Source organism: Falco rusticolus, chromosome 16 (genome assembly GCF_015220075.1).
Source record: "Falco rusticolus isolate bFalRus1 chromosome 16, bFalRus1.pri, whole genome shotgun sequence".
NCBI classification, from domain to species: Eukaryota; Metazoa; Chordata; class Aves; order Falconiformes; family Falconidae; genus Falco; species Falco rusticolus.
Genome location: NC_051202.1, coordinates 4870638 through 4882770, shown reverse-complemented (window position 1 = coordinate 4882770; position 12133 = coordinate 4870638). Strand labels below are relative to the sequence as shown.

The following is a 12133-nucleotide window of genomic DNA, read 5'->3' as shown; positions in this document are numbered from 1 at the left end:
TTTACCCCAATGTAAGCGATTATTTTTTTTAAGCCATTTAGAAGTGGCAATGCTGATTATTTTTGTTCCGATTCCCTTTCTTTCCTACGCACCTCACAAGTTCCCCCTGTCGCTTTGATTTTTTTTCCTTCCATTAGAAGTTAGCTTCTCCCTAAAATCCCTCTTGCTTTACCTTGCCTAGGAAACTATTTCTCTTAACACGAAAAACAACAACAACAATTATAATAACAAAGAATCCAAAGAATTTCTATATTAAAAAGTGGCTCTAGCGAGGTCCCTGGTCACTGGGTACAGGTCTGAGTCTGTTTTCTTTGGAAATTGGGAGGAATGCTAAATGCCTCGTCTACCAGAGAGTAAATGGTGTGCGGAGCTCTAGGCACGGCTCCCAAGTTGCCCTTTCACCCCTTCACTTTATATGTTCCTCTTATTAAGGAGAAAAATGTTTCAATATGTTGGAATTTGGGGCAAAGCGGGAAGGAGAGAAAGAGAATAGAGCGTGGAAGGACATTTTCCAAATAGTTTTGGTAACCCTTCTGAGGGTTACATTTAAAATTGATGTCGTACTAAAACCCCTGGAAGTTCCTTCCCCAGGTTAGTGCAAAATATTATCTGCGAACCCTTCTGAGATGACAATATGCACCAGAAACACGACCCCGTTGGGGGAAAATCCACCCCTGAATTGAAGATGTGTTTCCTTTCCCTCCCTAAATGCGTTGCTATTTCATAGAGTATTATTAAATAGCTAAAAGGATCTGGAGGTTTCGGCTTGCAGAGGGAAATGCTGAATTCTTGATCCAATAGAGAGAATAGTTTCGAGACAATTTCATCTTGCTTTTCCAGCCATGTGCATCTGCAGCACCGTCTGTCATATTTTTAGTTCTACTTCAGGGGGAAATGGGTTAACTATTTTCAAGGTAAGAGTCAGGAAAAAAAGCTCAAAGTAAGGAACAATGATTTAAAAACGGATATTTGAAACTTCCTTATTTAAAAAAAGGGGATTTAAAGTAGCACTTGAGCTCCACTCAGCGTCTCTTTTGGGCTTGACTCCTCAGTATTATTTTTTTAAGAAAGTTGTGAATTTTTCTTTTTTTTTCCCTTCCTTTTTTTTTTTTTTTTTTTTCTATAAAGTTGCGAATAGCGCCAGGCAGGCTCATTGGGCGAAGATGTCACATAGCTATGATTAATCTGAGGGAGCAGCTGAAATATTGATAAGGGGGAAAACGGAAATCAAATGAAAAGTAGAGGGCACAGAAGAGAGGGAAAGGAAAGCACGTCCTGGAGCTGCGAGCATTACAGAAGCCCCCTGAGGAAATGCCTGGTTGATGCAGCCTGTCTGGATGGGCTGGGAATTTTAACTTCAGCGCTGCTTTGGATCTAACAAGTTTAATCTCTCCTCTTTGCAAAACTGCAGCGGCAGGGTAGTAATCCAGAACTGGTGGGGAGTTTTATTTTTGGTCTCAACCTGGATCTTTACACACTGGTCTGCCACTGGTTGAGGGGAAAGGGTATAAAAGGTGAGTCATTTAAATAATAGTAATAAGAATAAGCAAGAGGCGAATCTAAAAGTAGTTTTAAGAGGCCCTTTTATATAGCGACTGATGCTGGCAGGGCAATACGATGGATAAATAATCCACAGCAGACTTGGTAAGACTAGCTCCAAATACGCAGATGTATTTATTTATATGAACATGTGTAATTATAGGGGGGGGGGGGGGGGGAGTGCTAATCAGGGGTAAAGAGGGGAGCAGGGGAAACTGATATGTGAATCCTTGACCCTAGAAAATTTACTGGCTAAGCAAAATTGTCCCTCAACTCTGTCTACCCCCACCCCCCCGTTGCAAGTTCAGAAGCAAAAGAAACTGGAATGTGTTAGGAGGGAGGACGACAGAAAAAAGAATTGTACTTATCAGAAACACATTGTCGATTTTATAATCAGTTGCCCTTCTGTGCCAGCTGGCCGAGTAATAAATGCTTTAAAAATCAATAAAAGGGGTGGGGGGGTGGGGGGGTGGTACGTGCAGATAGCGAACTTTTATTTTCCAGAGTTATTGGGCTGTAGGGTTTTTTTGGGTTGTTTGTGTGGGTGTTTTTTTTTTAAATCAGCAGATGTTTTGAAGCAAGTCCGTGGCGCTGGTTTGGGGGCACGGAGGTGTCCCCCCGGCTGCTCGGCGTTGCTGGGGGCGAGGAAGGGCGCTGAGCGCGGCGGAGGGCTGGCAGCTCCCGGGGTGAGGGAGCAGGCAGCTCCAGCGCGCCCAGGGCTTCTTCATTAACCAAACGAAGGATATATCGCGATTAACCGGCGGCGTCTGGCTTGTGTTACAGCTGGACAAACTGAACTAGCTGCAAAGTTAGGACCCCACAGCTTTTCCTGAAGGGCTTGCAAAAAAGCACCCGACCCAAGAGCACTGACCACTTGCGCACAACTCTTTATGCATATTTCTAATTCTTAGCATAAATTTTCTATAGTAAATTCTGGGTAAATTTCTAACTTTTCCTACCCCACTAAAATGGGACCCCCAGGAAAATGGGACCGTCAGGATAACAGCACTTAGGAGCTGCATGCTAACGGAGAGGTAGGGGGGGCGGGGGGTCGTACTTCTTAACGATGCACTAATTACACTAAGCTAATCGCTTTCTGGCGCTTGCCAAGGGGACTAAAGATCCCGAGAAGAGCGGGGGGCAAAAAACAGTTGTCGGTATTTTAGTGACTGCAGATTTATTTTCCCACACACCATTACATTTTTCACGATCGTTGTTAATCTCTGCATCTCTGTAGTGATGACTTGCGGGGGGGGCGGGGGCGGGGGGGGGGGGGGGAGGCAAAAAAACCTGTTCATCAGGAGATCATCAAGTCTTAGAAGTACAGAAAAACAGATGTACTGCATTGATGCACGCCTGAGATAAAGCATAGCTAAGTTTGACTGAGTAACGGCACTATCCGAAAAAGAAGGGCTGAGATTGACAACCCGGGGGGGTTTATTGCTATTTGGAATGATACTTCCGTTCGCTATTTTTTTTTTAATTTATTGTTTAATTATTATTGGTGAGAAAGGTTCTTTAAATCAATAGAGGCCGGCAGGTTAATGGCTCGGAATGGTTTCAATGAGTCACAAAAGGCAACTGCCCTTCATTTAGCCAAGTGAAACCCTTGGATACAAGTCAATAGGGTTAACTAGTCTCGACATGAAAACATGAGTATTTCAGCTGGCTTTTAATTGTTGGCTAAGAAATTCAGTTAATCAAATGTCAAACATTTCCCTCTGCTCTGGTCAAAAGTGAAGAAGGCTCGTTTCCTGAGGAGAGGGGCAGAATCCGAAAGCAGAACCAAACTCTTATTAAAGCATGGAAATAAACCCCTGCTTTATGAAAACCTGCCTATTACTTGACTTTTAGTTACTGTGGTGGGCGTCCTTCCGGGTCCTTGGAAAAGTACACCTAAATGCTTGATCACTTCTCTTTGAATTTTATTGCTAATCTTACTTTTTAAACAATCCTTTGTTTCTTTACTTTTCTATGTACATATATATGATTTTTTTTAATTTCAGATCAATTTTAGGACCTTTAAATATATCTACTAAACAAGTAAGGATGTTTCAGACTGTACCAGACACTTCGTCTTACGTCAAGGTAAGACATGACAGCATCTTTAAACAGGTAATGTCTAAAATTACAATCCTCCAAAATTCATAGTCATTTGTGTTAGTTTAAAATCTCATTTCCATTCTCACTGAATTTAGCAGGAAAAAAAAAAAAATAATAAAATCCCTCTACCTCCAGTGGGAGAGTGTTAGGGTCTCCAAGTATCACAGTTACCATTCTGGAAATATGCAGGGTTCAGTCAAAAGTTGCATCATCAGGGACCAACTGTATCTTAAAGTGGTCTTGTCTTTTATAATGCATTGATGTTTGGTTTGATGAGCTATACTATAACCAGAATTACAGTGAGGGTGTCCTGAATTATGTTATAGTAGTGGTTTGTTGTTCTGAAACCAATATGATAGTGGTGGTGTGCTACCAACGTTATATCATAGTGGTTTCTTAAATTGGCTTCTAATTTTCTGATTTCCTAGATACCATTTAGTCTTGAACCAGAGCTAAATTTCATTTAATATCCCACTACTTCTCTGTTGTGCCAACTACTGAATTCAATGTGCAAGATGATATGTGAGGTTATAGTTTTTTGGAAGGTACATTTCAGAATGGATTTAGAGGGGAAAAAATATTTGATGAGTTAAACCAAAACATACCTTTCAGTTACTGAAGAATTGGATTGTCACACCAGGCAACGCTATATAATACTGGGATTTCTTTCACAGTGTTACTTATGGTTTTTCTTGAGCAATGTTTCCATACAATTTAGCAGGCAATATGACTTCAGCTGGTTTTACTGATAAGGGCTAATGCCAGATACTACCAGATCTCGCACTCTAAATAGTTGTTTGTGTATCTCTGTTTTTAGTAAAAAAAGTGGATCTTAGAATGTATTTTGATGGGCCACTTCTGCCTCTCTTTTTCATAAGATTAAAACAAATACCAAAGAAGGGTTGGCACAGCCTTGCCCCTTTATAGCTCAATTGAGTGCTATATTATATTTGACATCATATAGTTTTTTTTCCACAACAGTTCCCAAGAATGTAAATAAACCAAGCCTGGGACATCTGGGTTACACGTTTAAGGCAAACCCTGCATGCAACAGCACTTAGGGAAAATCTAAAACACAAGCCTCTTCTCTCCCAAGCTGAAGAAACACAGAAGGGTGTTAACTAGAGCTGGGTGGATAATTTGTAATGAATAATTTATTACAGGAATTTAGTATCTTTTTTTTTCTCCTTTCCTCGTAGTCAATGATCCATGCACCAATTGTGATTTTCATGTATGTACACATTATTAGAAATGATTCACAGAATTATTTCTTTATATAATCTCTAGGCTATGGCTCATTTTGCAGATAGTTTGTTAGGAATATTAGTATTTAAAATGCAGACTTGGTGGGATGAATCCCAGATCATGTGGCATTACTTGTATTCCCTGATTGGGTGAACTTGTGTCACTCTCTGGACCAGGTTTCTAGAGCAAATCTGACCAGGAATGGTCAAGATTCCACATTCAGTTGATAACCCCTAAAACCACACTCCTACCTCGGCATCTCAGGAAATGTTAATGGTTTAATGTTGCTTATTAAATTCATATAGCTTTGGACCAGATTCTGGAAGGATAGAAGCTCAGTGGAAAACAAATGAAATTCAAGTCTCATGAAAGCAAATTCAAAGTTCAAGTAAAGAAACATGTTACACAGCCTGTGCCTAGCTTTAGTGTTCATTTCTCTTTGGAGTTCCTGTATGTGGGAAATGATCTGAGATGTGTTCTGTTTACAATGAAGAGATGAAGGCCCTTTGACATCCTATATTATGGTATCATTGCCTTTTGTTGTGAGGCTAGATCCAGCTGCCGTTCCAGTTAGTAGTAAAATTCCTTTTGAATTAAGTGGAACCAAGATCGAGGCCTAAATAATTCCAGCAGGACTGAGTGAGTCTGTCCATAACAGTGTTGGGATAGTCTTCTCATTAAGTACAATCCTGCAGGCAAAGTGCTTGGACAAAGTTCTCTTTGCATAAGTATGTGTTTTATCTACCAGAAAGAACTCCTCAGGCTGGACTTGCATCCAGTGCTTCAGTGGCAGAGGGATAAGAGAGCTGTGTGATGCTGAACTCTGCCTTTTATTACAACCCTTCACCGTCAGCTGCTGTTATTTTGGGCAAGGACCTTGTCATTGATACTTTGTCTGTAAAGCTTCATTCACACCAATGTCATTGGGGAAATGACTTGTTCCTGTGCTGAAAAAAACTCAATGGGATTTTGACAGAAGTCTCTTAAGACTGATCCAAAGTCTTCTGAAGACAAAGGAAATATCTCCCATTGATTCTTAGAAGTTTTAAGTTGGGCTTACTGGTACCAGTAGTGCAAAACAGTTCCTGAGTATGTCATTCAGACCAGTGGGGCTGTTCATGTAAGTAGGAACATGGTTAAATTCAAGAGAATTAGAAGCTTAAACACATAGGTGAGGACAACCTCTGGTCCCTCTGAGTTTGATGACAGTTTCTACTGACTTGAATGCATCCAGAGCCAACAGGGAGTCTGATGGTAACCAGCTTATTTATAGAAGAGGTGGGATTGGCTGATGATACAGACAGATAGTCGGGAAACGTGGGTACAGATCCAAGCCCTGACAGAGTGGGCTCAATGTTCCTGAGCAAGACACTTCAACTCTCTGTTCCTCTATTTCTTCATCTTTAAAACATGGATGGAAGTGCTGTGTAAGGACAAGGTGCTGTTCAGATTTAGACAGCACTTGCCTTCTCTTTCCTGCTTCCCCATGCTGATCTCTGAGGACTTCCCAAGCTGTGGTGAGCAAGAAGTTTGAAAAGCAGGAGGCTGAGTACCAGTTCCTCTCTTCCCAGATCTTTTTTCTTTTTTAAAAAATTATTTTCTTTCATGTCATTCCTTCTCCAGAAAAACTTATTTGCTCATCTTGTGGGAGAGGGAAGTATTTTATTTATTACTTTTGTGGGATTTCAGCTGGTGATGTGTACACTACCTGCATTACACAGCAGAAAAAGCAAGACTGAGATCAATGTCTTCTATAAATCCTCTTCAACAAATGCACCATGTATATAAACTCTATGTTTATTAAGTGCTTGTACAGAAAAATGCCTTGTCTCTAAGATGTTGTAACAAAGAGAGGGTCACTAGCAGGGCGTTCCACAGGAGCTCCCAGGAGGAACAAATTCGCTGCCATATCCCTGGGGTACAAAATAGCCTATGACCACCTTCAGGCCACACTGTTTTTCTTGTCGTGGCTTTCAAAATGCAAAAGGGAGGGGTGGAGCTAGGTAGCCGGAGGAGGAAGAGGAGGATTTAATTTTTAAAATGTTTTAACAAGGGTAGTTTATGTTGAGTCATACTGGTGAAGTTCAGCTTCTCGGTGTTGTAACCTTGATTTGCATCACAACCACATAGGACCCATGGTTCTGTATCTAAAGCACTGTTGAAAGATCCTGTATAACCTCACAAAAGGACTGCCCCATCTTCTCTCTCATACGTGCTTCTTTTATGGGCCTTAATGCGATAGAGGGGTAGGAAATCATAAATGTAAAAGATCATTTTGATGTTTACTGGTTTATTCTACATAACTGATAAAGTATTTCTATTCATCATACCGTTATGGGACTTACTGATCTGCAAGTACTTAATAATTTACAGTATATCAGAGGGTGCTAATCTCATCTAAACATGAGTATTTGACTTTAGAGAATGAAACATGTAATATAATTGGGAAATTAAATTTTAAAAGACAGCACTGAAGACCTGACTGTAGGGATATGGAAAGAATTAGGGCTATAAGCAAAGCAACATGACCTCTGAATACTGGATTTTTAATTATTACCATTGCCACAAGCTACTCCCAGCCACGGCAGCCTTTGCTTCCCTTCTGTACTGCCAGTTTGCGGTTTAATATGTGTGTAAAGGCGGTACAAGAATAATTTTGAGGGTGTGTTATTCACCCGCGCTTTTCTTAGGCCCTTTGGCAACTGATCTCCAATCGCTCCCCTCCGCACAAAGTCATTGCTTCTGCTTTCGGTTCCTCAGCTTGTAAACACAGCTCCTGCCCCCCCCCCCGGGCAGCGCCTGGAGCTCTCGGGGCTCTGCAGAGCATCCCGGGGCCGGGGTGAACCCCCGCCCCCTTCTCCTGGAGCCCCCTTTCCAGGTACCAGCCCCGCCAGCTTGAGGCACGACTTGAGGGTGAAGCCTCTTGGCCTGTGCAGGAGGAGGAGAAGCCGAAGGAGCGGGCGGTGATGCTCCCCCGCACACGGGAGCGGGCATCCCGGCATCACCCCTGCTCTCCCCCTTTCCTCTGCCGCGCAGCAGGGTGATGCTTAAAGCCGTCCCCCGAGGTGGGGGTATGTGAGGGGGTTCCCCAAAAACAGCTCCGGCAAGGGCTGGGGTGCCTTGGCACCCGCGCACACCCGGCGCTCTCGGAGGAGGGCAGCGGGCTCGCCCCCCCCGACCCGACCCCCCGGAGGGCTTGGGGGGACACCCACCAGGCGACTGCGGGCTCCCCTTGGCGACCTGGGGCGGAAAAGGGCCTGCAGCCCAGCGCTCCGCAGGGGCGCGACGGACCTGCCACCCGCGGGCGCGGGGCTGGGCGCTGCAGGAGCGGGTTTCACGCAGGCATAGCGTTTGTGGTACCGCACAAAGGAGCATATTCATGGAGGCAAATAGTCTGGGTAGCTGGAAACAATATTTGGTTTGTTCTTGCTTTCACTCTGCCTAGAAGGTTTACAGAAGCCCTAAATAGAGAAGGGGAGGTTAATTTTTAGTATTTTTTTTATTAAGGACAAAACAGCGAGATTTTCTTTGGAGCGAGCGATGCGAAGGCTCCTGACAAACCCTGGCACGGCATCTTTCCCGCTCAACAGTAGCAGCCAGAGGCTGCTCGGGGACAGGTTGCAAGGACAGAATATCCCGTGATTTTTTTTTTTTCCTCAACATGTATCTGGCGGTAGAGATACTGCCCGGTGAATCAACGAGGGGAAGGCGCTGCAGCGGGACCTGCGCACGGGTCACCCCACAGGTGCTCAAGGATGCTCGAAATGTGGAGCGGATGGAAACCTGCACCGCGCTCTTAGGAACAGCTAGTGTTGCTCCTGAGAGCATCCTCTAGTGCGTTATCCGTTTCTGCCTCTTCTTTTTTTTTTTTTCTTCCCCCTTTTTTTCTCTTCCCACCCCCCACCCCCAGCCCCAATTCCTGGCGTCCCGTAGAATTTCGATTCCTCCCACTTGGGCTCGGGAGGACGAGACCAGGCACCTCCAGAGAAGGTGGGAGTTGCAGTAGCTTTGTCGGCTGGGGTAGAGTGAGCAGAAGCTGCTGTGAACTCCTTACGTCATTCTCACACTTCGTGATTAATCTACGTATATACCGAGTCGTTCTTGGGGGGTTTTTTTGTTTGTTTTTTTTGGAAGGGGGGTCATTTCTTGAGGTAGAAACACTGATAAATTGTTGCACTTTGGCAAGTCGTTGATGAATGTCTTATGACAACTTGGTGCTTCAAGATTTAGTACTCGTTTGCACCTACCTCTCTATTTTAAATAGAAAAATCCCTTTCCATTTCCCGCTGTCCAGAGAATCCTGCCTGACATTTTTTTCCCGTGCTTAACCCCAGGGCTGCTTGGGGAAGGACTGGCATTGTTTGTTCCCCGTTTTACCTTCAAGACACGCTTTGAATTTAGGTTAAGAAGGTGGGAGAAATGTTGTTTCTCTCCTGGAAATGTAGCATGATGGAGCTTTCTAAAATAAACCAGGCTCTTGGGCACAAGGGACAAACTTTTACAGTGACTCCCGCCTTTAGACAGCAGCATTCGAGCAACCAGTCCCCTTCCCAAACTCTGCGACCTTCTAATGGCTCCATTCTTTCACAATTTACAGAAAAAAACGCCCCCCGCCAACATGTTGTGTGCAGGGAATTTTGTATTCCAGCCTTTCCTATGCTCTCCCAGCTTTGTGTTTAGGAAGAGGGGAGGTGTGGAGGGAATGGGGAGCAAAAAGGGAAGAAAAAGAAAGTGAATGCTAAGGGGGAAAAATGCTTTAAATCTTTCCTGCAAATCTCCAAATATATGAAGTCTGAGGAACAAATTCAAAGCAGGCACGGACGCCTGAAGAGAAGTTAGAGAGAAATATTCTGTTCCATTCAAGCGCATCAAGGGTCTAGCTGAAGTCTTGTTTGGCTAAGGTCAGACGAGACTGGGTTCTCCAATAAAAATAAATCTCAAATTAATTATGGCCTCAAGCGAGGGGCCAGACGTTTGGAGCTAGTGCACTGCAGTCTGTTCTTTTGGCCTTCAGTATTTTTGTTTTTTTGTGCCTTAGCTTTTCAATAATTGCGGGATGGGGGAGGAAGGGAGGGCGGGGGCTGTTTTATTGGGACATGGAGCTCAAATAAAACTAGCCAGGACACTGCTTACCCCACTCTTCGCCTAATTGCGATGCAGCTTCAAAGCTACTGCATCTTCTCCACACCACTTTTAAGACACTGTATTTTACTTCGTACCGATTAGCAGTGAATAACTTTCCGGCTTCAAGTTCCCAGATCCCATGGGCTATTCCTGTAGACCATGGCAGGTAGAGGTAGGAGGTAGGAGGGACCCGATCCTTCAGTCCTGGGGCTGGCAAACTCTACTGACTACTTTTTATTTCTGGAGCTGAAAAGCAGAGGTTTGCCCAGTTACTTTAGTTTAGAATTGGGATTCGTTTCTGGGGATCAAATCCCAGGGCTGTAGTTTGGGCTTTTTGCTTGTAAGAATGGGGGTTTAGAAAATAAACAAAACACGTTGCGTTTTTCATTCTGCAACGGAGTCGGTGCCAGAGGAAACTCAGACCCGGAAATTTTAAAAGTTCACTGAAGTTGGTGGAGATTTTCCCTGTAGTAAAGACTAGAACAGAATAGACCATGGCCTTCTGCACACACGGCTCCAGGCAAAGAATGGTGGTAAATATTGTAAATATCTTCATAGAGGATAGAATACATAGGAAGTTGTGCACATATATAATGACTGCACACAATATACCTGGCACAAGGTGTGTAAATATGTGCATAGAGAAAGCTAGTTTAAAAAAAAAAAAAAAAAAGGATGCTTTGTTACAGCTAGTGGGAAATGAGCCGCTTTCTAGCGACAAAGTCCGGGCGTAGCTGCTGGTTTCTGGGGCTCCCCTCCCCTATTTACCGCCTTAGCTCAAAGCCACAGTCCCAGGCTGTGGTTAACGAGAGCTCAGCTGATGCTGTTCGGGTAAGAGAGGGTGAAATAAGCCAACCCCCTTTCCCATTCGCCGAAGATAATATTTCTAACCTGCAACTGAGGCCCGGGAAGGTTTTAATTAGGTTTATTCCTATAGAATAACTAGACGGTTTTAATTATGAAGCGGTGACCACTAATCCCGCGTGAATTACAGACAGAAAATCCGTATCTCTGAGGTTATGTAGTCCCGCCAAGGACTGGCATTGAACTACACCGAATGGTTAATTCCTTTGATTCTGAACGTGAAATAGTTATGGGCCAAATTTCCCCCAGCGTGCCCTCATTAATTCCAATCGGATCACGACAAACCCGACGTTTTCACCCTCCCTGTGTGAGGCTGCACTCGGTGTAACCCTATTATAAGGACGAAAAGAGGAGGTGGGGATATGCCAAGCGCTAGAGACCAGTATTGAACTAATTAAAAACTTGGGTCGAGAATTTCATTTCATTCATAAGCAGAGTGAAATAAATAATAATAATTGAGGAGTAACTGATTTCTACCAGCCTGTCCCAATGTAAGCATTTGAAATCTTCCGTGGTTGCCAAGATCAAATGATTTTCCAGATGTCTGGTGGTAACCACATTAAACAGATCATAATTCCTTTACTGTATATACATATGCATCCAAAAGTCGAGCATCAAATTAAAAGTTGCGCACATTGATCAGCAGCCTGCCCGGCGATGGCTTTGCTTTCCCCCGCCTGTCTGTGCTCCCTTCTTCTCAAACAGTTAAATACCCAAAGTCACTGAACAATCACCTAGGATGATTCAGAGCTTGGCGTGCGGAGGTTATGAATATTCCAGCTTTTTTCAAAAAGTTTGAGATAATTCAAGGGTGGGTTGGGTTGGGTTTTTTTCCTTTTTTGGGGGGGGAGGGGGGGGAGCGGGGGGAGAGAAAAGATGAAGTAAAGGTTCTATTGTTGCATTATTTGGGAGGAAAACGAGATTGTTCGGCTTGTCTGTTACAATGTTTAACAACCTCACTCAATACCTTATCTCTCGAGCTTTTCGCAAGTCTTATTTTAGACCAAACACAAAAGGTAAAGCACGGAACATCCCTGATGGATGGAGCCGATCTAGCAAGTGACCCTACCAGGCTTCATTTCCAGTCATCCTCAGACATGCAAAATAAACCCCTGCGGGTCACGGTGCCCGTCTGGCAATAAAATGCAAAGCTGGGTTCCTAAAATATCTCCAGGTGGGATGGAGGGGGGTCTGCCTGACATCTTCCAGCCTTTGGGAGCACTGGGGACTCCCCGCGAGTGCCGGACTTGTTTGTCTC

At 43.9% G+C, this 12133-nt stretch overlaps 1 protein-coding gene across 3 annotated transcripts in view; it reads left to right on the top strand.

Moving 5' to 3' along the window:
* The first annotated feature begins 1151 nt into the window (after positions 1-1151).
* FLI1 (Fli-1 proto-oncogene, ETS transcription factor) overlaps positions 1152-12133 on the top strand; it is an 89374-nt gene continuing 78392 nt past the window's right edge. Inside the window, exons 1-2 of one of the 3 annotated variants that reach the window (XM_037409687.1) lie at positions 1152-1514; positions 3546-3627. In XM_037409687.1, the coding sequence (XP_037265584.1) occupies positions 3589-3627 (39 nt within the window). In that variant the 5' untranslated portion in view covers positions 1152-1514; positions 3546-3588. Of the gene's footprint in view, positions 1515-3545; positions 3655-12133 lie in introns of all 3 variants that reach the window. The other 2 variants (XM_037409686.1, XM_037409689.1) reach the window with 2 other exon arrangements.